The following is a 23492-nucleotide window of genomic DNA, read 5'->3' as shown; positions in this document are numbered from 1 at the left end:
ATTAGAAATGTGAGACTCACAGGATTGTGAGGAAACACCAAAGAGTTGCAGGCTTCCCTGTGGGCAGGATGCACTCCAGTTTCTGTCACAGCCTAGCAATTCTTTAACACAATCTGTACAACAATCTGTACAAGACTTGACCATCTTCCACTAAACTATCTCCAAGTTGAGCTCCCAAAATAAAAGCAATGGTTTGCTAGAAGAGTGGCAGAGCCCACTTTGTCCAATCTTTCTATCCAGTACAAGTCAAAAAATAGTTTGATCCCATGACATCATCAGGCATCAGAAAGCAATGCATATCCAGCTCAATCTGTCTGTCAGCACAGCCTTTCTGTTCCAGAAAGGAAAAAATACTGAACCGGAGAAGACGACTGCTCTCTGTAACAGCAAACGCAATTGCAAAATTGCAAGTTTGCAATTGTTCGCAAGTGCAAACAGCAGCTAGTACGCACACTACATATGGAATACTTCCAGCTACAGATGACTTTTGTGAGGCCAACCTGCCAGCTTTCCTGCCCCTTACTCCCTGACCACAGCTTGCCCAGTGGTCGTCAGCGAGGAGGTACAACCCAACAGAAAGGGGAATGACTGGTAACTGGGACAGCCCAGCAGTTCCTTCATTATAGTCATCCCCTCTTCTTAGAGAAGTACTTCTTAATCGCCTTATAGAGAGCAGAGAGGGCAGACAAGAAAATTAAAAAAAAAAAAAAACCAAAAAATCACACTCAAGCAACACATGTATTATTACAAAACTCCAATTTCTTACCTTACAGCAGGTTTCTAACCCAGGGTCCATGGAAACCTTCTTACTGGCCTTTTATTCAAGGAGTGAGGGTGATCCACAGACTGCCACCCCACCCACAACTTCAGCTCTACCAACCAGAAACAACTGATTTAACACAGGTGTTGAGGGGCAAACCCACCCTACAGGCCAACCCACTTCATACCCTGCATCAGCAGATGCTCCAGACCTTGTAATTTGTGAAAAACAACCACCTGTGCAGTAAGACACATGACCAATTGGGCAACATCACGACCAGCTGGAAGAAACACCCTCCTGACCTCTGCTTTTGCCTTGAGGCACAAGCATTAACTCCTCAACCCTTAGTAAGTATATTGCTTGTAACAATATTCAGTCTCTGCAGTTATTCTGACCCTAAAATTATGTCCTCCCTCACAGAGCCCATCTCTGTCACATTGAGAACAGATTTAACTCAATTCAAATGCTTCTCTGGCTAATTTATGCAGTACCGCATTGACCTTTTAGCGTATGCCCCACAGGACCATGTGTGACTGGAATTTATGGTCAGGCATGGGAAGTGTGCAGCTCACTGAAATATAGTGGGTTTTTTCATGCCATGATTTGAAGTTGGTAACAGAAACCTAGGAGCAGTTCGATGGTTGTTCACCATGCAAGGGAGTAAAAGCTGCCTGGGGACTCTGCCAGGCTGTATTTCAATACCTCTACCAGATACACAGGTTGTCCATTGTAAGTGCAGCATCTGCAGGGTTTTCCCAAAGAGTTTCCACCTAAGGGAGAGAAAATTTTTTTTTTTTTCCTCCCTTGTGTTAAGGCAAGAATTTGGGCGACCTATCACTCATACAGAAGCTTGTAGCCCCACTGCAATGAGGCTGGGGCACTGCAGTGTTGTGAGACAGGCATGTTCCAAATAGCTGGCTATAAATTTCCAAATTTATATATATGAAATACATATGACTAAACCTTTTTCAGTTTCATTCATAATTTTCAATGTCTTATAACAAGAATACAAGCAGTACCATTCTTCTGTGAGAAGGCACTTCTGAAGCACTTGACAAACCAATCACAAATGAAAATAATTACAACTAAGATATGTGCTGGTTTAGTTTTTCAAGATGCTTCATTCATTAGCATATCAGAAAAGGCTCTGATATTCTGGAGCACAGCCAGTGCTAAGCACTACTGATGTTCTTCATGTCCAAGTCTGTACCAAGACGACATTGCTAACTTACATTCCATAAAATGCTGCTGTTAATCAGAATATTTCTTCTCTGAAAATGATATACAAAGGTTATAATTCTCTTGGGACAAAGATGAGGCTGTTGTAATTCAAAGAAGGAAAGGTAACAGAACCAGTGCTGGAGAAAGAGCAGAAAAATCTGCAGCATTATCTCCTGAGAAGAGGAGGCCTTAGAACAAATTTCAGAAGGACGGTTATTTTTAAAATGTGCAGAAAACTACAGGTGAATGCAGAGCAGCCACTGCAATACAAATTATCTCACTTCACTAGCTGTTCTGCTAGCACGCTGCATAAGACAAAGGGTGGGAGGGAAAGAGAGATTACCCTAACATTTACTTTCTCCCTTTGCAAAAAACCCTGCGAATGCCTGGGCTCCAAGGCGTTTTTAGCATCCTTGTTCAGTGTTTTCTGTGCATTGCTTGCTGCCTTGACCGCTTGGATTCAATATGTTAATATGCATTTTGCCAAACTCACAGAAGGCTGACCATAGTGTCAAAGCTGCACTGACTGAGTCCGTTCCACCAAATGCTGGGATTCAAAGAGCAGTTGCTTCATCATGAAAAATACTGGCTTTGGTCTGCAGACAGCCATGCGTGTGTCTCCCAGATTTCGTGTTCCGTTCAACCAGCTTCCACCTTTATGGCAATAAACTGGATACTCGAACAGGAACATAGTTTCACGGGAATGTCTGCTCTTTTTGTGGTGGGCTGCCACAGTGTTGTGACTAGGATATCAGAAAGAAAAGAGAGAAGAGGTGTTTGAAATTGAAAGGTAATCTAAATTTAGAGCACACACCATCAGTGTTGTATATCTGGAGATCATTGCTTTGGCTTCAGATGCTCAATAAACTGCCTATTCAAGTGGAAAAAAAATCATATTCTCAATTCTGTAATTATTTAGCACTGTAGAATACATGACAATTTTATTCAGCCTTTCTTCACTACTGCAGTAAAGCAGGATCATCGTTTTCAAAACAGCTGACTCTTCCTGCCACCAAAAACAAAGTGTTTGGTACAAAGCAGCAGAAGAACCAGCACCTCCAGCTGGCACACCTGCAAATTAGGAGCAAATCTTCAATTCAAGGGAATACATAGATAGAAAACTCACTATTGCAGATATAAGAATAACGCAAAAAAATGTTTTTCTCCACAGTTCGCTATAGTAATTTCACTCAATTTCTTTATACACTAAAATGTGTTCACTTTTAACTATAATCACAAATAAGGAATAGAGAGAGATAAAAGAAAGAAAAAAAACAGAACAGGTTCTGTAAATGGAATATTTTAACGAAATGTAATGTTAGTGGACTCTTTCTACATAAGATAACAATTTGGACCACATTAAGTACCTCACTACCCAGAAAAACAATCTGATACAACATCCTCTGTTCACATTCAGTGGATATGCAGTCTAATGGGGGCCACCTGAGGAGCAGAGGCTTTCTTTGGTTCTTGGTTTCTCTCCTGAGACTTTCATCCATAGCAGCAATAGCTCGCTCTTCTTGTATGACACTTGCAGTGCAGAAATGCTATTGTAAAAGCCTATCAGTCCTTTTTACAGAAACCACTCAACATCCAGACAAACATGGGGAACTGGATTGCTCTGTATTTGGCAGGCAGACATGACCTAAGGGTTCAGCAGCATTGGCTATGCTGTGTGCGTGCGTGCTGGAGGAGGTATAGGCATGCAATGACACAAGAAGAACAACAGATGTGCTTGCTGTTGTGAACTGTTTCCAACCAGCACAATGCCAGGTTAGCACTCCAGCTGAATTGCTACAGGCAGTTGTTCTGGCTGGTTGAAAGACCGTTACCAAAGCAGGTCATTCTACCTCCCTATTTCATTCAACATTATTAGAGGAGAGCTTCCTTTAAAGAGTGCATTTTCCTTTGGGGTGGACTAACTCCAGTAAGATGTTGATCTAATTTGATCCCCGTTTCACTAGGAGATATGTCATCTCAAGCTTTGAAAAAGTTATTCAAGAGAAGAGAGCTTGAGCCTTTCATAATTAACATGCAACACTGGTTGCCATGCAGGGAGCAGGCACAGTTATAATAACTTGGAGTCAATAATTCATAAACTATAATGCATTATTAATCAATTATCGAGGCCTGAATTACATTTAATGAGATTAAGCTGATTGGAGCACTAAGCTGTTTGAATCATATTGATTTAATCAATGTGCTTAATTAAACTGTGTACATTTTCCACATGATCATTATTTCCCAGTGTCCTGCGTAAGTGGCCTCTGCAGTTCACATCCTCTGCTGTTCTTTGCTTAGGAATTGCTCTTTGCTGCAAATTATATTTAAAGGTAAAGAGATTGTTTCTTTCTGAGAAAAGATCAAAGTTGCAAAATGACCCTCTAAATAGCTTATACAAGCAAAATGAGACAAGCAAAATGAGAAATGTTAGAATATTTCTTCCAGCAACTATGTATTTTTGATTCTGTATACTTAGGATAAGACCAAGCAAACATATCTCAATAGTCTCACTTTAGCCCTCATTCTAGTTCTAGGAGCATCCTGCCATACCCATCCCAGAAATGTTACTCTTTCCGTCTTTAGAAACATGCTTAGACTCAAGCAGAAAATGTGTTTTAACTCCCCAAAAGACTACATTTAAGATATGCAGGTATCATTATGTCTTTATGATAATATCCATAATGGTTTCCCCAGCCTTGCATAAAGAGTACATGTGATGACAGAAGAGAAACCCAAAGTGACAGCTATTATAGATGTAAATCCATTTGCTAGTATCATATTTTATTTAATTTCCTTCACCACTGCTGCTAATTAGCTGGGACATTTAGGTGTAACTTTAAAACCCACAATTCAGCTCTGTAGCACTGCACACTGCTAAAAGGACACTCATCAGGTGTGTAGAAGGGGGATATGGTCATAACACACTGCATAATCAGTATTATTAATGGAAATCACAACAGAACAGCCAGCCATGAAGAGAGCTTTGCAATTACTTTCTGTGCGATACCATAAACAGCGACTGTCCCACCCCACCCTGCACAGTAACGCTGTTCTCTGTGGGTGCAGGATTAACCCCCGCGGCAGCGTACGATGCACACATCAGCTGAGAACGCAGCAATGCTGGTGGTCGTCAGCTGAAGTGGTGCACTGCTGTACCACTCCAGACCCATCAAAATCTTCATTCCTGTAAGGAATTCCTTTGGAAATATTTCGGTTACTCATCTGTATTGGCACTAACCAGAATGGCACCTACTCTTCATCACTTCAGAGATGTCCTCCCCTTGCCCTTCTCTAACTAAAGGAGAGTGCTAACCCATATGGCAAGCTCGAAACAGCACAGTGTAAACTATCCTTCTCCAATAACTTTGCATTTAGTGGTTTTAACTCCATCTCTCTGTTAACATTAGCAACACATCAGTGTCCTCTACTTTCTTAAGTAGAAGAGAACTTTATCATTGCCTGTGTATGAGTGTTTAGATCTTTTACTTACACTTGTTTGAAGAGTTTATCTGACCATTTGCTCTGCCACTTACAACAGTAACCTGTGGCTTGCAGGGTCTAGTTGGCTGTCTGCTGGGGGTTTAGTAGAACACAGTTACATACTGCACATTTGCATGCATAACACTGTGAATTAAGTGTTTGCAAACTATTAGCGAGTACACGTGCACGCTGTTAACACTGCCTTCACTGGGCTGTGTGTAGCAAACCCAAGAAAATCAGAGCTCTGCAAGCACCTATTGACTTCATCAAGCAGGGAGTCAGCACCAAGATTGGAAGCTTTATCATTCTCACTGTTTCTGCATTCATTTGAGAATGCCCTGAAAAATGTTGGGAATTGCTCTCCCTTCAAAAGTCCCTTTAACTCTCATCAGGCAATGTCTAAGGCTAGACCTGACATATCAAGGAACAAAGTCACCAAAGAGTAAGTGCCTGCCCAACCATTCTCTCCTCTCCACTCCCAACTTCTTTCCTTCTTAAAGGCTTCCATGTGCTGATTCAATATCCAGGGCAGGTGGAGCATGCAGCCTCACCACACATGCAAGCTTACACAAAACTATATTTTCCTCTCTTTTCGGGGTGGGGGTGGGGGTGGTGGTGGAGCGGAGTATGTTGTTTTTTTAATAATTCTGAGAAGAGCTACAGTCTGCTGAGGAAATGTTCTGTGTGTAATATAGAAGGTCAAATCTGCAGTGTCTAACTCTTCATAAGAAGGAATAAGGAGGAGGCAAAGAGGAACGTGATAAAGACAGATAATGGAGAAGACAAAAAAACAGTCCCATTGTCTCGCCATTGGTGCTTCCCACACACAGTCAGAATGGGAAACTAACGGCTTTATCTCAAGACTATGGGAGATATTGCAGTTAGGATGCGTAGCAAAAACATCCCTCCTTGCTGGATGCTCAGTCTTCATATGATAGCAGGAAGGGCAAGTTTAAAAAAGAACACGCAAGAAAGAAACAACAAGAGAGATCTTCCCAGTTTCTATTTGTACAAGTCTATGGAGCTGCACAGCCCAGCAGGGACCACTGACCAGCCTCGGACTTTCTGTTGCAGTCATCAGGCACCCACAGACATTGATCAAGTGTGACTAAAGTTGTGCTGTTTGTAACTGTTGCATGACTGAGATGCAAAGCACAAAGAGCCAAAGACTTCTTGTCTCACTTCTTTCTTTCTTCATATCCGTTTCAGAACTGAGCATTTAATAAAAATTATTCAGTACACCTTCACATAAAGATGAGATAGAAAGAGAGGAAGAGAAAGGAGCCTAAAGTGAGTAGCAGAACCTCACATAAACAAGGCATGATGAAGGAAAACAGCAGCCCATTTTTCTTCCCTTCAGTATGCAGTGAGTGTGCAGTTCCTGCGAGCATGCATGGCTTGTGCTTCCCATTAACAAGGTGCACGTTAATAAATTTAACTCAGACAAATTTAACCATCCTAAGGCCACATTAATCAAAAGCCTGACAAGACCAATCTGAAAGACTTGAGCAAGAAAAATAAAGCACGCTGACGCAGAGGATGCCGTGCCCTCATTGTCCCTGGGCCACTCCCCCTCTATCAGCACCTCCAGTGCCACAGTAACTCCTTCCCACTGCACTCCCACTGGACTGATCACACTGCCCTCCCAACACTCCTCTTCCATCCAGTGCCTCTTCATCAGTGATGTTTTCCGCTCCCCACGTGACTATACTAGAGAAGGATTATAGAGTATTTAAGTACAATTGTGTGCAACAGCTATGAAGTCCTGGCAAGCCTCATGTTTTACCTGTGGCATTGGCATTATTGCAAAGAACGTCTCAAGGTACATATTAACAAATGTACAAAGGAGAAATAACAAATTTGATAGGAAAGCAAAATGACTGTAGCTCATGAAAACTATGAATTAGCCAGAACCAGATAGAAAGAACAAGGACTATCAATTTTTATTCATTATCCATGTGCCAAGCTCCCCAGTATTGGAGCTCCTCATCACTTCTCAAGCTGAAACACGTATGCATGGAGACTGGACAAACCAATGGGAGTTATTACCGGGAAAGCCTTCACCCGTTGGTCTCTTTATATATTTAGCTCTAAGTTGTTGCTTTTGAGTTACATTTTTGGCATGGAAAATATTGACATACAGGTCTTTCCATCAGCCGAACCACTTCAGAGAAAAGGGCATGTCATACAAGATGAGGAAATTGAGAAGTAACTGTTGATCAAAGCTACACAAATTAGGCTAAATCTGTCCCCAAAAGCCATAATTAACCAAGCTGTTTAAACAAAATAAGCACATAACGTGGTTATTCAGATTTGCCTAGAGGCATCCCCACAGCATAAAATATGGTGTGCTGCTTTGCTGTTCTTCCACTTGATAAAACAACAAATATTTTCATTACCTAAGAGTACTGGTGCTTACTTTTACGGTCTTGGAAACTTGAGAGAAACTGTAGAAACTGTGCTGCCTTGCCTTGACAGTCTTTCCCCCAAACAATTCCTATTTTAGTTCAGACGACTGGGATTTCTACATGTTCTGTTTTGATTGAGTTCAGTTGGTTCCTGGATAGATTAGGAAGTCCTCAACCTTATTGCATTGCAAAGCTTCAGAGGAAGAGTTGTTTCGTAGCACATGATTTCATGGCATTTTGGTCAGAACTGCAAGATGCCACTGAATTAACATATCACAAGCCAGGGGATATTTCTTGATCTCAAAAATAAAGAGGACTTCAGACACATAACTAGAATTTGAACCCAGATGCTGAATAATAGAACAGCCTGAAACATTCAAAACAAGTATCTGTCCAAACTGTTCATAGAACCTTTATGAATCTTTCAGCAAATCTGTGCTGAAGAAGCCAAGCCTTGTCTTCACATACAGATTAATGACCTTTGAAAACCTGCCAGACTCTTTTTTAACACTGCAAGTTGCACTCTGATACACTCTGAGAATACAGTGCTCCAGAAGACGGCAGTGCCTTCTAATATTGTCACATTTATATCATGATACTCCCTAAAAGCAGTGTGACTCTCGAGGTATTATTGCACTGGTCAGTACTGCATTGTGGTTTCCTCATGATCCTCACTTCCGCATGTGTGCCTCCCACTTGTCTTGAATATAGGCTGCAAGTCCTGCACACACAGAGGCCATCCGCTCTCCCGTGCTGTTCCACGCCTGGCATACTACGGTTTCAGTCCAGGGCTAGCCCCAAGGGCCTTAGAGGGCATATAGTCTAGCCTATTATTAGTATATGCAATTAAGTTTCCCTCTTCTGTGTGTTGCCAAAGGTAAAAGCATACTTAAATATTCCTGCTTTAGCTCCATTGGTACAGGCCTGTGATTTTACCCCCGAGTTTTTAATCCTGATCACTGTATCTGCATGACTGCAGACCTGGGCACGTTGTAGCACTGGTCAGAAAGCAAGAATACTGTTTCACAAAAAATCTGGAATTTTTTTTTCCCCCCTCTGACAAAAGACACTTTTCATAAAGTTTTTTCAAAGCCAAAAGCTCTTAAATTCAGTGTTTAGCATATTCACTCATCACGTGACTGACCCGCTCCAGGTCCTTGCTTTGATAAATCCAAACATTAGCTTAGCTTTTGCTACTTTCATTGGAGAGGTATACTCATTTGGGCAGAGAAACTTGTTCACTGCATGTCTCTTCTGGGTGGCTCCAATCCTCAAATAAAATATTCCAACTTTATTTCACTTGCCCTATTAAGACCTTCTGCCATGAGGTTTAAACATCGCTGTCAACAGCCAACATCTAAGCAGGTCATCGTCTGCAGCGTGCCAAAGGCTTCTTTATATAACCAACCTCACCCATCACAACTCCCGCCCACTGGTTTTCTGTTCTGTATCATCATTATCATGGAAGAAAAGTGCTTAAGGGCAGGAATTATCTCTTCATGTCAGGCATGGACAGCAGCCACCCACAGCCAAACCCCCTAATCACGTGTTGTGTGTGCTACTGTTGTGTAAATAATGCTAATAATAGCAACACCAACAATCCAGTTTTCTCTCCGATACTGCCACCAGTTTCTGACATTAAAGCTGTGTATGTGCATGCACCTTATGAATTCCCATGGAGCCTGTACTTGGCAATTTTGCCTTGAGATTTCAACCTAGAAAAGCACGTTCACGTTCAGAAATTTGCTAGTTCAGGGCAGATGCTCAATTTATAATAATTTTATAAATTTTTTAATTATAATTAAAAGCTATGAGCTCAGCTTGCTAACACTGTAATGTCAGCATAACTGCAGTCACTGTGCTCTAAACCTGAACCAGGAAAGATAGCAATAATTTTCACCAGCTCTGATATTTGAACTTCCTTTAAGTTTATGCATGTAGTATGGACATTATGAGGAGTCCTAGCCACATATCATCACATACTCCCGAAAGGAGAATTCAGCTATGAGAAATATGATTCATATCACAGAATCCCTTTGGACGCTCCTAACCTAGTATCTCAGTGACATAATGATATATATTTGCTTAACATCCAAAAAGATCTTAAGACAATTTAGATTTCCACACTCCCTCAAAGTTTTCAACCTGTGCTATAGATGTTTGAAGAGCAGAGGAAAAAAAATCAGTTTATGCCTTGTTACTGTCTCAAGAAAAAAAAATCAACCTACATAAAAGGAGTTAGTAATTTACTCTCAAATCAAAGCTAACCCAATGTGATGCTAACCAGAATCTTATCACTTGCTGTTGATTACAGAAACTTGCATATCTTAATCTTGTTAAGCAAGGCCACTGAAGGTCTAAATCTTTGACTTTCACAATGAAAAACAACAACTTCTAGATATAATATGGCAGTTACAATATTTACCATTAGATAGTACACCATAAGTTAGGACTTGGACAGAATGCAATATCGTGTCCAGATGGATCTGCTGAGCACGTTGGAGGAGCTGGAATTTGACTAGAACACTTCAGTTGTTATCCACAGCTGGGAAAGAGCGATCTTGTACTTTCCTTTTTTTCCCCTCCAATTTTGGGAACTCAGAATAAAGAAATCATTTCAATTTGGAACACCAACAAAAAAATAAAAATTCTCTTTAAACTGGTTATTCGAACACAATTTCTTGCTGTTAGAGATTTTTGATGTTGAACTTTGGGTTTTACTTCAAATTTTTCTTTACTAATCTCAAACAATTACAGTGTCAGCTCTCCTCCCTCCTCCACGTAAGTCTGTAATTTTAAAAAGCGTCATAATTGGCTAGTCCCCATATTTAGATTTCTTTTTCCAAAGCGAAAAAGGTAAGAAAAATCAACCTATTCACGAAACAGGTTGTCATTGCTGCTGCTGCTATGACTGCAAGTTGTCAGCATCTTTTTTTCATGCTTCATTTGGCTACTTACAGAATTGCTCCAAGTCATCTCTTTTTTTAGAGTCTGGCATGGCAGTGATTGTGAGCAATGGGCATGAATTTCCTCCTAGTGTCTCGCAGAGCGTCTGCTGCCTCCAGTAAACCTTCTTGGGGTTCCTATTTTGTTCCAGGGTATCGAGGTGGGACTGAGAAAGAAGCAAGGAAACAGATTTATAAATAAGTTCACGGTCCATAAAATCTGATTTTATTCTATTAGCTGTGTATTATTATTGGTACTAATTTCACCTCTTGCTAACTTCCCAGCTTCTCTCTTCTGCCAGTTAATATCATCACCTTTTACATCTCACAAACCATTCAGAATTCACCCCAGTTCACTGAAGCTGCAGAGGACTATTACTATTATATCATTTTACCTGAACCGTTCCTAGGTGCTTCTCTTATTAATGTAAAGGAATTTCTATGTATATGGGAAGCTCAAAAGAGAACTCCCTACACCTTATATTTTAATAGGGACTGTGTAGAAACAAAATGTGAGAAAACTCACCATTTTTGAGCGCTTATAGAACTGACTGGTTAGCTGTCAAGCACATGCCAGTGAAACTCAGAACAACTCCACACTAGAGGCAGCCAAAAAGTGTACATCAAAACAACATTTTGTACAATCGATAGTGGGAAATTTAAAGAGCATCTTTCCAAGAAGTTATTTTAAAAGGATATTTTCTTCCCCCCTTCTCCGTTTCCTCCCCCCCCAAGTTTATGGCCGTTTTAAACAATTCTTAAGTCCAACAGCTTCTTGAGAAATTTGAGAAAAAAAAATTGGCAGCTTAAAAAAAAAAGGTTTTTTGGAACAAATTCTGATCGCCTCATTAGACATATAGCTACTTGTCACCTACACACCAGATGACGTGTCGTTCTCTGTTTACGTTGTAATTGCAAGTGGCAAGGTTAGTGTAAGTAATCCCATCGCAGGGTGTTGCTAAGTGTTGTGGAACACCAGTTGTCTCTCAACTGGTAGAAATGGGTACAGTGCAGTATGCTAACAGTAATTAACAGTACGTTAACCAAAACACACCAATTCACTGAACAGCCCTTACACAGTAATTTTTTGGTTTTACAGATCAGGGCAAAATTTTAACCAATGTTTATGGGACAAGACATTCCTGTTCCTCAAACCTTGGAGCTCACTGTCCTTGACTGCTTTCCCAGTATCCATTTGAATGCAAACACAGAACTGAAATTTACAGTCATTTATGTCATAAAACAATTAACATACTGCTCTATAAGGTAAATTCAATTATTAGACACATCTAATGATCTTGCACAGATACAGAGAACTCGATATAATCATTTATTTATGTTCCTGGTAACCAGTGAAACTTAATTGGGTATAGCTGCCACAGAGATTTCAGCTAGATATCCAAACAATTAATTCTGTGATGTAAAAATAGATAAATTACTGTTCATAAAATAAATGTAATTACTAATGGACAAAAAGTAATGAACTGCAGGGTGCATCCAGTTCAAATAGGATTCTGCAATGTGTATTTCCTGTAAATATGCCTGTAACTATCAAATATATATGATTTTAAAAACATTTTCAAATTACTAACTCCATATACAAGTTTATGTTCTTCCCAAAGCATTATGTATTTAATTGAGCCCTTGGGTTTGCAATCACTTTTAATTTATTACTGATATGTAAAACCAACATACTTCACCAGTAGACAAATGCTTTAAAATGAAATCTACTGGTGCGCAAACCTGATTTAGCTTATTTACTCTGGAATTAAAGTAACATGGAAATGTGCAAATTGCATCACTTGACATTTTGAATTAGTCCAAGCAAAGCAGCCTTTTAGAATTATTAGAGGCAACAATTTTGCTTTGGCTAAAGAGCTGGACACGACAATCTACCAATCTTTTCCATCCATAATTCCTATTTACCAAACTTTATGGCCCTTACTGAGTCCTAGTTCATTTAAACTTTACCTGGGGCAAAATTCCCTTTAATTTCAATGAGCATTTTATCTGAAGAGGCAGTGAAATACTTCAAGACTTGGCTCTGCAAGTCTAGGAGTAACATCTTTTTCATCTCTAGTCTATTCATTCAGGAGCAGGTGAGATATTCAGGGATTCCCAGAGCATACAAACTCTTCAAGTCTCTCTTGCTTTTGTGCCAGACGATAGAAATCAATAAAAATAAAATAATGATGAAACACTGCATTTCAGTAATAAAGTATGGTGGTGAATAAGTCTACACAATTCTCCAGTATTGCATTTGTCTTTTCCCCTGCAGACTGTGGTATACACATGCCTTCAAGGCCATAGGTCAAACCCCACTACTGGAGCATACTTTCTTCCTCATTGATTTTGAGGTGTAACTGGTACCCATAAGCCTAATGACAAATGAGCTGGCAGGCATATTTTGGACTGTGAAGGCTTGACTGACCCTCTCCCAGATAGTCGAAGCAGTTTCTTTGAACACCTATAACAGGATGCAAAGCAGTCGACAAGAGACTGTTGTTTGAGTGGGAAATAATCTAAGCCTAACTATGTTGGTATGGTGAGCAGCATGGCTAGGAAGCAGGAGAGGACATTGTCTCCCTCGAAAGCAGAGTATTTCATATCTGGTAATGGCAAACTGAGACAATTATTAAAAAAATAGAGCAAGCCCAAACTTCACTGAACCACACCAGCATTTGTTGCCCAGAAGAAAAAGGGTTAACAATGGAAATTGAGGGGAGAAGAAAGGGGAACTGATCTACTGGAACTCTGTGTCTTCATTTTCAGTAACATCTTTCTCATCTTTAACAGCAAAGCAAATCTACTCACAGAACTATTAATTTCGCTTCTTTTATCCTACCTTCCTTTCAGACCTTGGGCTCTCCTATATCAATCTTAGAGAAAGCACATTGGATGTATTTCCCAGAAAATTCCCTTACCATCCACCCCTGGCCAGAAAAGGATGTAGAAAACAAATCCTTTCCCGGGAAGCAAGCTTGGTACAACTCAATAATACAATTTATGCCTTAGACTTGTATTCTGTACTTGTTCCTGTACTGACAGCACTGGTGGGGGTGTCATGAACGCCTGCTGACACTCCAACTGACAGAGAGGAAATGGCTGCGGAGCATTCAAATGAGGTGCAGCACTGTGGTATTGCTGGGTGCAGCTCAGAGCTGAGCTGTTACTCTCTGTCAGAAGGCGGGGGGCGAGCAGCTTCCACTCCTGAGTTGCCATTAGCTTTAGCCCACTGCTTCCCCCGCTTCAGGAGGGGGATCCTGCAATGCTAAGCAGAGACATCTTTGATTTGCGTTACGATTGGTGTAAGCACTAATGGTTTGTAGCCCAGCTTATCCTGTACAGAAATTTCTTTTCTTCTATAGCATTCTGGCCTCCAGAGCTGGCAGAGGCTGCAGTTGCAAGCAAAGCAATGACAGCATCATGATCATTAACTGCCTGCGAAAATGGTCCTCTACGCTATCTCAAAATCTACACAAGCAGCTCCAACCTGTCAGGCCCATCAGTTTATCTAGGTGGACATATATCAGTATTACCATCATTGTAGAGTAGGTATAGGGGTAATGGTAAGCCAGGTAGCAGACATCATCTTTATGAGGGAACTTGATGCTGAAGGTGAGTGTGTAGTAGAATTTTCCTCTCACACCTTCTCCTGCAGCTGCACTGCAGCGGTAGTGGTTTCTGGAAGAAGAGAAAGAAGGGTAAAGTAGATAGTTTTCACTTCCAGGTGCCCATCTGGAGCAGCTATGAGAGAACTAAGCATTCAGAGAAGTGTCTACCCTGAATGAGCTTTCATCTCATGCTGTAGATGGGCTCCAAACTCAACCAGTCATTGTACCAAGACTGGGAAGGCCCCATGTTAAGTACGATCCATCCAATCCCAGCAATGAACGGGTACAAAAATATAACACAGCACTAAACAACATCCAGTAACACAGCAACGTTCCTAAAGGCTATATGAAAGACAAAAGGTTAGAGAAACCATGGCTCCATTAAGACAGAGACGCAAACAAGATCACGATGGCAAGGACCAGTGACCAAGGTGGTACACCAGTGGATTCAAGCGTGTCTTGGGACTTGAGCAGTACACAAAGACCAGCGGGCAGAACTGGATGCGGCAGCACTGGGCTCAGCCAGCCGCAGCCAGTCGCCTGCTGCTGAGGGACGGAGGGCACGCATAGGAAAATAAGTTTGTTTCATTTTGTGAAGGTGCAAATGAGAAAGAAACCAGCTAATACTAGTTTGTATAGCACAGTCCAGACACATTTAGACTAATGCATTCAGCTAACACTACTGTATTTCTTCTGACATCCACATTATCTTGCTCAGAGATGCAGGCACCTATTCACAGCCCTGAACAATATCGTATGAAAATATTCTGTGAAAGCACAGAGATTTGGAAAATATGAATACCGTACGAAACCAACCATTCAGTTCCACTACAGGAAGGGATATTCCAGGAATAAAAAAGCAAATAGGGCATAAAAATATTTCAAATATCATCAAAGCCTCTTTCTGGAGTAGGAGGAGGAAGAGAGTGGGTTTGGGTAGAGACTGCACGCAGAGGAAAAGTGACCTCATACAGATTTGCAGGTTGCGAGCTAACCCAAAAGGCCTCTCTTCTGGATCCCTCCTTTTCAAAGACTTGAGCCTCTCCCTGTCAGGGATCAGTGTGGACCAGTTGCTCTCTAAAAGATGGGGAGCTGAGCTTGATATGGCAGCCAGCAGAGCAGGGGCCTCGCCAGCCAGGGCCTCCTCCCACAGCACCTGAGCAGGGCATGCCCAGGGATGGCAGGTTCAACCACGCGTGCAGATCACCAGACAAATTTGTGGTGATGAGGCAGGTCTGGGTCAAGCCAGTAGGTCAGTCCGTGGGTCAGAATCCAGATCACCAGAGTTGATGGCAAAGCACAGACTCAGCAATGACTGAGCTGGACCCTCGCTACAATGGAGGCCAAAGAGGCTACAACTACAGCAGGGACAAAGGCCAGGATGGAGCTTAAACAGAGCCCCCAGCTGAGGCTGGTCAGGATCAATGTCTATTAGTGCACTCAGGCCCTTGACAACCCCTTCATTAAAGCAACGAAATCTTAAAGTGAGCTTCTCCATCTAGTTCCAGGACCAGATTTCTTCAGACTTATTCTGATACAGAGATGACTTTAGGCTGAGTAAGAAACTTTTCTTTCAGCAGAGATGAAGGGACAATTCATGCACTTTAGGGAGAAGCCTCACAGCAAATCACATCCATAAATACATTTCAAACAATATTTTTCCCACATTGCACCAATTATGCTGTTGCTGAACCTTCTGATTCTGAAGGACTGTGAAGTTTCTTTGACAAATGTTATCATCAATGTTGCATTAAAATGCAAAATAGAAGAGGCAACCAAAAGATGCAATTTCAGCTCCTAGAATTTACAATACTAGTTTATTTTGCTGCTGTTCATTTTTATTCAAAGAGGTGGAGAGAAAAGATAATTATTCTTGTCAAATTCTCCAAAATAATCAGCTCTTTTTCATAAGGAAGACACAATACAATACTGCTATGTTTTCACCTGAATTTAATAGTACGGAACACGTGGTGTGAATGATACTGACTGGATCAATAGAGAGTACAGGAACACTGAGTCACAGTGGCAAACTGAAAAGCCTATGATTTTATTCTCAGGTGAACCCTTCACCCCAATAGTTCTTTTGCAAATAAACCACCTTAACGCCTATTGGACAAAAACTCAGAAAAAATGCAACGAACCCACAAATATAGAAACATCTACTTAGCTATTATATATGTATTTCAGTGGATCCAAGATTTTTAAAAATTTTTTAAATCAAAACATTTAATCTACTTCCTGTTAATTATCCTTCACTGTCAAAACTAAGAACCATTTCTTGTATAGTGCATAAGGAAAGGACTCATCTCCATAACTTCTATTATATTCAGTGTCATTCAAACGGTTAGATGACCTTATTCATAAAGAACTGTCACACAGTGCTGACATCTTCTGAGTCCTCCCCTCCAAATTCACCTTTGTAGTCAGAGGCGTGGGAGGAAGCAGGTCTTTGCAGTCAGATACTGCCTAAATATCTTAGATACACATTATTTCCACCTCTCCCTAAGTGCTCCAGTAAAGGCTTCTCCTTCTGTAGTCTGTAATTGTGCAGCCAAAAATCCCTCTCCCGTCTAAAATGGCTGCTTAAACCAGCGGTTTTGCAGCACCAGACACCTCTGACCTTGATGCTACGCTGGTTGGCAATGGTCCTTACTCCTGACAGTGCTCAGATCGCATGATGCCGAGGGTACCGACGCACAGCACGCTCACTGCGCTGCTTAGCAGCACATTCATAGCGAACTACCCACCCAGAACAGATATTTCCAGACTTTTGAATTACTTCTTGACACCTGTTTCAGTCTATAGCAAACTGTCTGGTAGTAACAGGAAGTTTACGAGTGGCTGTGTGAGGCTTCAATATTCTTAACTCGTGCACTGAAAAGAAAAAAAACACCTATGTGTAAGCAGTGTAAATGATCGTGTATTCCTATTGCATATAACCTGGTCTTCTCACAATCCATCATAAAATGCAGTAGCTCTGAATCTTTTGAAAAGAAACATAAAAAGAGCATTTTTCCTCTTTGCCTCCTTCTCCTACTGCTGTCACCCCGAGATGGCTCTATTGCCTCCTTGTTCCTCCATCTGGCTGATAGTTTTTCTTCCACAGCTCTTTTTCATCATAACTCTCTACCATACCAGCATGAAGCCCAAATTAATAATCAAGGAACAGGGAAGGAAAAAGACCCTAGAAAGATCTGGTCTTCACTACCTTATTTGTGTTCTCTTTCAAAAAATGTTCAAAGTCTCACATGCTCTCTAGAAACTGATATGCTGATTATTGGAAAGAAAATAAGAGACCAAAGTGTGTTGGGGTTTTTTGGTTTTTTTTTAATCAGCATGGAAGCTGTATCTACTGTGCCTTTCAGTCACTTTGTAACAGTTAAATAATTTTGCTTGCTATTCTCTTTCAGAAATAATGTACAGATAGTATATTTCTAACATAGCTGTGATGGAAAGTTAATTAATAATTGTAATACTACTTATCACTTAGTCTGCACAATAAATTTTTGAGCTTAAAAGACCTTTGCAAGCATTATCTAATTAAAAATTGCTTCCCGTTTATCTATTCCTGTTCTTTGGGTAGCAGATAAGTGACTCTAATTTTCCATCCTTTATAGGTGGGGAAACTGAGACACAGACAGGTGAAGCGTCTTGGCCAAAGATACAGGCAGGTCAGTAAAGGAGCTGGATTGTAACTCAGGAATTAAAAAGCACCAAGTGATACAAGAACAACATCTCTTGGTCATCTCACCTCCAGACTTCCTGTCTGCAGCATTTAGCATAGTAAAAGGCACTGGTAGGTGATGGAATGGAGCATTGTATCAGCTTAGATTAAAAAGGCGGAAGAAAATATGAATATCCCAGATTTTTAGGCCATTTTAAAACAGAGTCCAAATAGAAAGTAAACTATGTATCACTTCTAATCTGCTGATGCATTCGCTTTGTCCAAAATCCTTCTACCACCTGGCATCTCGTGTCCTCATTTTACAGGCCTGAGCTTTCTCAGATCTCTCAGTGTGGCTGCTAAGTGCAATATGCTTTAGTAACACCTTGGTTCATACCATAAAAAAAAGCAGTATTTAACAATGTATGGGACATGGCTGTTATGTTGGGATCTGCCACATTGGAAACCGGAAAAACACACAAGTTCCCTTTCAAGGGCCATATCCATGTTAAGACATCTTTACTGTCAAGAGTGCAGGCAGGATCCCATTCAAAGCAGAACATTCCCACAGCCGTCTTGCTGTTAAGGCCTTTAGTTGTATTGTAAAGCTCAGGTGCTCTCAGACCGAGACTGGTGTCTCAACCCTCTCTCACAGATACCATTAGAACTGAGAGGTGGCCTGCTAATGCTATGGTGATGATTTCATCCAACGTGATTATAAAGATGCTGAAGAGAGAAGACCTAGTTCTGACACCGCTATGATCACCAAACAGCCAAAGTCTTTAGTGGTGATCTGAGAACAAGATATTCCATGTACCTCATTACTATCTGTGAACTGACTATTGTCTGAAAAAGCTGGAGGTTAGATAATATGCTATGAACCATGAAACCAAAGGCACGAGCACACTGTCACCATTTCAGCATGCTGCCATTGTTCCTTAAATAATTTGCTGGAAAGGAATATTATTCAACACATAAAAGCTGCCAAGACAGCAAGTGAATTAGATGATTTTATAGTAACTGCAACTCTGTTTATCATGGGTGTATCCTGTCACTTCACAGGGAGGCGATAAAATAGAGCAGAAGTGTCACTCAGCTTCCTTTTGACAAAAGCACTGCTAACACTCCCCATAACGTAAGAACTCTCGTGAGACATATGGGAAAGGTACATGATGACAGAGCTGTGCCACAACATTCATCTTTATGAGCGAACTATCCCAACTTCGGTGAAGATGAATGTCAAAGATCAGCCAACATGCATCACCCAGACACCTTGCCAGTGTGCTTTTCCTCCCACTGTCCTTCAGCTCAGAGGTTGCTCTCAATAAGAGCCCTCCTACAAAAGCAATTAAGGGCATCTTTGAGTTCCTCCTTATTTTTGTAAGTATATCACTCTTTCCCATGTTTCTGAATAACTCCTGGTAAAAGTAATTAGATGAGGTTCCCTTCAAAACATGCTAGTCCCACCACAAGATACCTGTGACCAGGGTGAATGGAAATGAACTGCTTTCCCCAAAACACAGGCAACATGATACCACTATAGCAGTCCCATTTCCTCTCAATTCTGAGCCAAAGCCTGAGCAACCCCAATCAGACTGTCTTCACATTCCCTCCCACATGCAACTTCTCATGACTGGGAATCTCTTCTATAATCACTGAAACAAAAATATTAGAGTTTCAGTAGAGGTGAAAGTGCATGTGTGTGTGTATGCACATTCTTGTATATACAAAACCATGTGTAAACCTGGAATAAACAGTAAATGAGACAGACAACAAGTAGTTATTCTAGATTAATATGTTGACATGTAATTCAATGTACAGTTAGAAAACACAGAATATTCCAAATCAATAAAACTCCATTCTCTGACATATTCTGAACAAGAATCCGATTACAAGCTTAATTGTACAATCATGGCTTAATCTCAGAAGTCAGCTGCTGCATAATCACCACACAATGATTTCCATGTTGATGACACAAGAAGCCACTGCTATAGTAATCAGCACGTAAAGTTTGCCCAACAAGAAGCCCATACTCACAGAAGCCAGAAGTCACAGGCATGTAAAGGGAAGCCAGTGCACCACAGTATGTTAGCTCTTGAGGTAGAAAAGGTTAGGTGAATAAAGGTTAGCGAAGAGTACTTGGAACAAAACAAAAGAGCTAATAAAATTGCAACAGACAGGATGCCATGTTGAGAGAGGATAAGCTGGTCCTTCAGCACTGCTCCCCTCCCACACCCCAAAAGAAAAAAAAACCAAAAAGATATTACAAAAATACTTGGGATGACTTGTGTTGATACAAAAAAAAAAAATCCAAGTTTTAGACTCTACTACTTCTGGAATGCAGCTCACTCTCATCATTTGGGTTTGTCACCTCATCAAATCCACTTGTGAACAGTCACCTCTGAACTTAACAGCAAAATTGTGAACTACAACACATATACAATTTCTTACAAAGAGAAAGCCCATCAGTTTCTAAAATCAGCCCCATCACATGAGTTCATGAAGAAAGGAGTACCATACAGAACATCAGAAAAGTTCATCTCTGTCCCAAGAGCACTACTTACCGTGCCAAACAATTATTATTGTTAATTGTGTTAACACTTTTCTGCTTTCTTGTATTTCCCTGCCTGTCTGCAGTCACTGGATAGCCCAAGCCCTACACTTCAACTGCAAGATATTAGGAGCAAGGACCAGACTTTTGGTTTGTTTATACAGTGCCTAATGCAGCACCCATAGAGTCCTGAGACACCAAGGCATTTTGGTGATGCAAATTGGTGAATAGGAATCGTGACAGAAAAAATAATTAGAAGAACAAAAAAAAGGAGAAGACTTGTCACTCAGGCATTCTCAACCCCAGCTTTCAGGTCATGACAGATAAGGCCAGGATAAAACAGTTAATTAACCCCAAATGCTGCAGTATTTGATTACAGTGTGTGAACTTCACCCATAATGCTCTACCTGTTCATCCTCAATATGTGAATTCTTTTTTCCAGTGCAGGGCTCCTCTTCCTGCTTGCACCATCCCAGGCTGCATCATTCCCAGACATCCCACTCACGGGCACTCAACCAAATACATTTACTCACACCTGTAATTCTGTCCCCCAGCCTTCAACTCTGCACAGATTTTCTAATTCAAAACATACCGGTTGTCCTAGTCCTGAACACTTTTTCAATCATCATCTTTAAAATAAGTCATGAATTTTGTGGATAACATTTTGGAAGCCTTGAGAAAATAAAACAGGGTTCATTCAAGCTACTGAGAATCCAAGCTCCGCACTTGTCTCCTTCAACTGTAATAACCAGAACGGATCAGGGATCAGTTTTCTGCATGAAAATGAGACACCTGGCTGAGAATGAGCTGGAGCGTGACTCATGTGAGAAACAGTGATAAGCTAAAGATGAGACTGATCTAGTATTTTTCTTCTGAAACACACTGAATAAACAGCCTGAAACAGGGAACTTGCATAGATATCAGCCCCGAGCTTGTCAGAATTCCTTTACACCACTGTTGCCTGGCCCCAGTAGAAAGATCGAAGTTCCCGTATGACAGCAAGTAAGGTTAACCCCTCCTGTTTCTGCTATAGGACATGGTCTACAAACAGTGCCGTGGTACCAGTAAGTGTGGTTCCCAGAGCAGTTTGCCTTCTAGGATTTCAGTTCCAGCTTTGCAGGGAAGGGAAGCTGGTGAAGATACTAAGGTATAGAGACAGGTTTACAAAGGTGTATCTGAATATGTCTATTTCTTCCTATGCATACAGGTGTACACAGATTGTGTGTATGCACACACCCCCCTCCATGTATATGCTAACCCTTCCTTTAGCTCCTCGGCTCCTACATCTCTTACCGAAGTTGACATATGCAGAAGTAAAACAATGATCCCATCCAGCTCATTTCTCCCTGGACAGGGGAAAAAGCCACCTAACACTACCTTCATGGGTTAAGCTTCCTTGTATTCCTGGCTGCACCAGCAAGGTCTGAGCACTCCCCACTGCCTTTCTTCCTCCTGGGGATCTGCGTTCTGCACATGTCCTGTTTCTCCCTAGGCATCTAATATAGCGATCTCGCCGCTGTTTTCTGAAGGTGGAAACACGTAACACATTGAACTAGCACCAATTCAGAGACACGAAACAGATGGTACTGGTGGCCAAAGGTTAACAACACCAACACAGCTAGCAGGAAGGGAACAGAGGGGAAAGGAAGCCACAAATTCTTCACCAAAAATACACTTACTTGTAGTAGCAGATATCATGGCCTGCCCGAAGCCAGCGAGGCCTGCCCTGGAGAGCTTCCTTCACTGAATACATGACCAGCTGCATGCCTACGTAAAACAAGACAGTTTCAAGTGAAACTTCCCTGGCTGGAAGACGGGGATGGGGAGGAAAAGGGTAAACAAGCAGCATCGTTATTTTGTCTGTGCTCTCTCTGCAGATAGCTTATGTGAAGTAAGTACGTCTCCCAAAGCCCGATGCTTTGTTCTGATATAGCAATGTCTGTATAAAATACACCTCCAGAAGAATTGAGCTGAATGGAGTTAATTAGAAAATAAATTATCCTACTGGCCTTTGTAAAGGCAAACTCCAAGCTACTCTGTTTATAAATAGACAGAGGAAGGAAAAGAAGAGAAGAATAAGAATCAAGGTATGAACAAGATCAGTAATTTGGTTAGTCCAATGTTTTATGCTCGGCTGCACCATTACTAAAACATTAATCCTACCACAGCATTAAAGATTTGCGGTGCATCTAGTACCATACTCTCAGAAAGTAGCAAGCAAAACTAGAAGAAGGTTTTAAACTTGTCATTAGACCTAAATAATACCTATATGTCATAAATTCCAATAAAGATAGCATCCATCTTTGTACTGTATTATACCAGAAGATGACTTCTTCCTGACTTCCAAAATATTTCCATTTCATGCCACAACGTATGAGGCTTTCTCTGATCCGAGCTGCATACAGATTACTCAGAGCTCCATGAAACCAGCTCATCTACAGGCAGTTTTTGTATCAAACTCCTTTGCTCTGCACACCTGCCAGCCCTTTACAGGTACAGTAAAGATTCTGTCCAAAGGACACAGATCCCAAACTGCCTCCAAGCAATGGTTGATTGTCCCGGTTTCAGCCAGGATAGAGTTAATTTTCTTCACAGAAGCTAGCATGAGGCTATATTTTGGATTTGGGATGAGAAAATGTTGATAAGGTGCTGATGTTTTGAGTTGTTGCTAAGCAGTCAAGGACAGTCCAGCTTCTCATGCTGGCCTGCCAGCAAGAAGGCTGGGAGTGCACGGGAAGCTGGAAGGGGACACAGCCAGGACAGCTGACCCAGGCTGGCCAAGGGGATATTCCATACCATACGGCGTCATGCTCAGTATATAAAGCTGGGACGAAGAAGGAGGGGTG

General features: G+C 41.2%; 1 protein-coding gene across 1 annotated transcript in view; it reads right to left on the bottom strand.

The window, feature by feature from the left end:
• The window catches only part of AGBL1 (AGBL carboxypeptidase 1), a gene marked incomplete at both ends in the record, with an annotated part of 299879 nt that overhangs the window by 200573 nt on the left and 75814 nt on the right, over window positions 1–23492 (bottom strand). Inside the window, 3 exons of the mRNA XM_082005308.1 lie at window positions 10831–10984; window positions 14357–14501; window positions 22326–22413. Of these exons, the coding sequence (XP_081861434.1) occupies window positions 10831–10984; window positions 14357–14501; window positions 22326–22413 (387 nt within the window). The remainder of the gene's footprint in view (window positions 1–10830; window positions 10985–14356; window positions 14502–22325; window positions 22414–23492) is intronic.

The sequence above is a fragment of the Phaethon aethereus genome (genome assembly GCF_964289735.1).
Source record: "Phaethon aethereus genome assembly, chromosome: 12".
Taxonomy (NCBI): domain Eukaryota; kingdom Metazoa; phylum Chordata; class Aves; order Phaethontiformes; family Phaethontidae; genus Phaethon; species Phaethon aethereus.
This window is presented reverse-complemented; position numbering and strand designations above follow the sequence as displayed.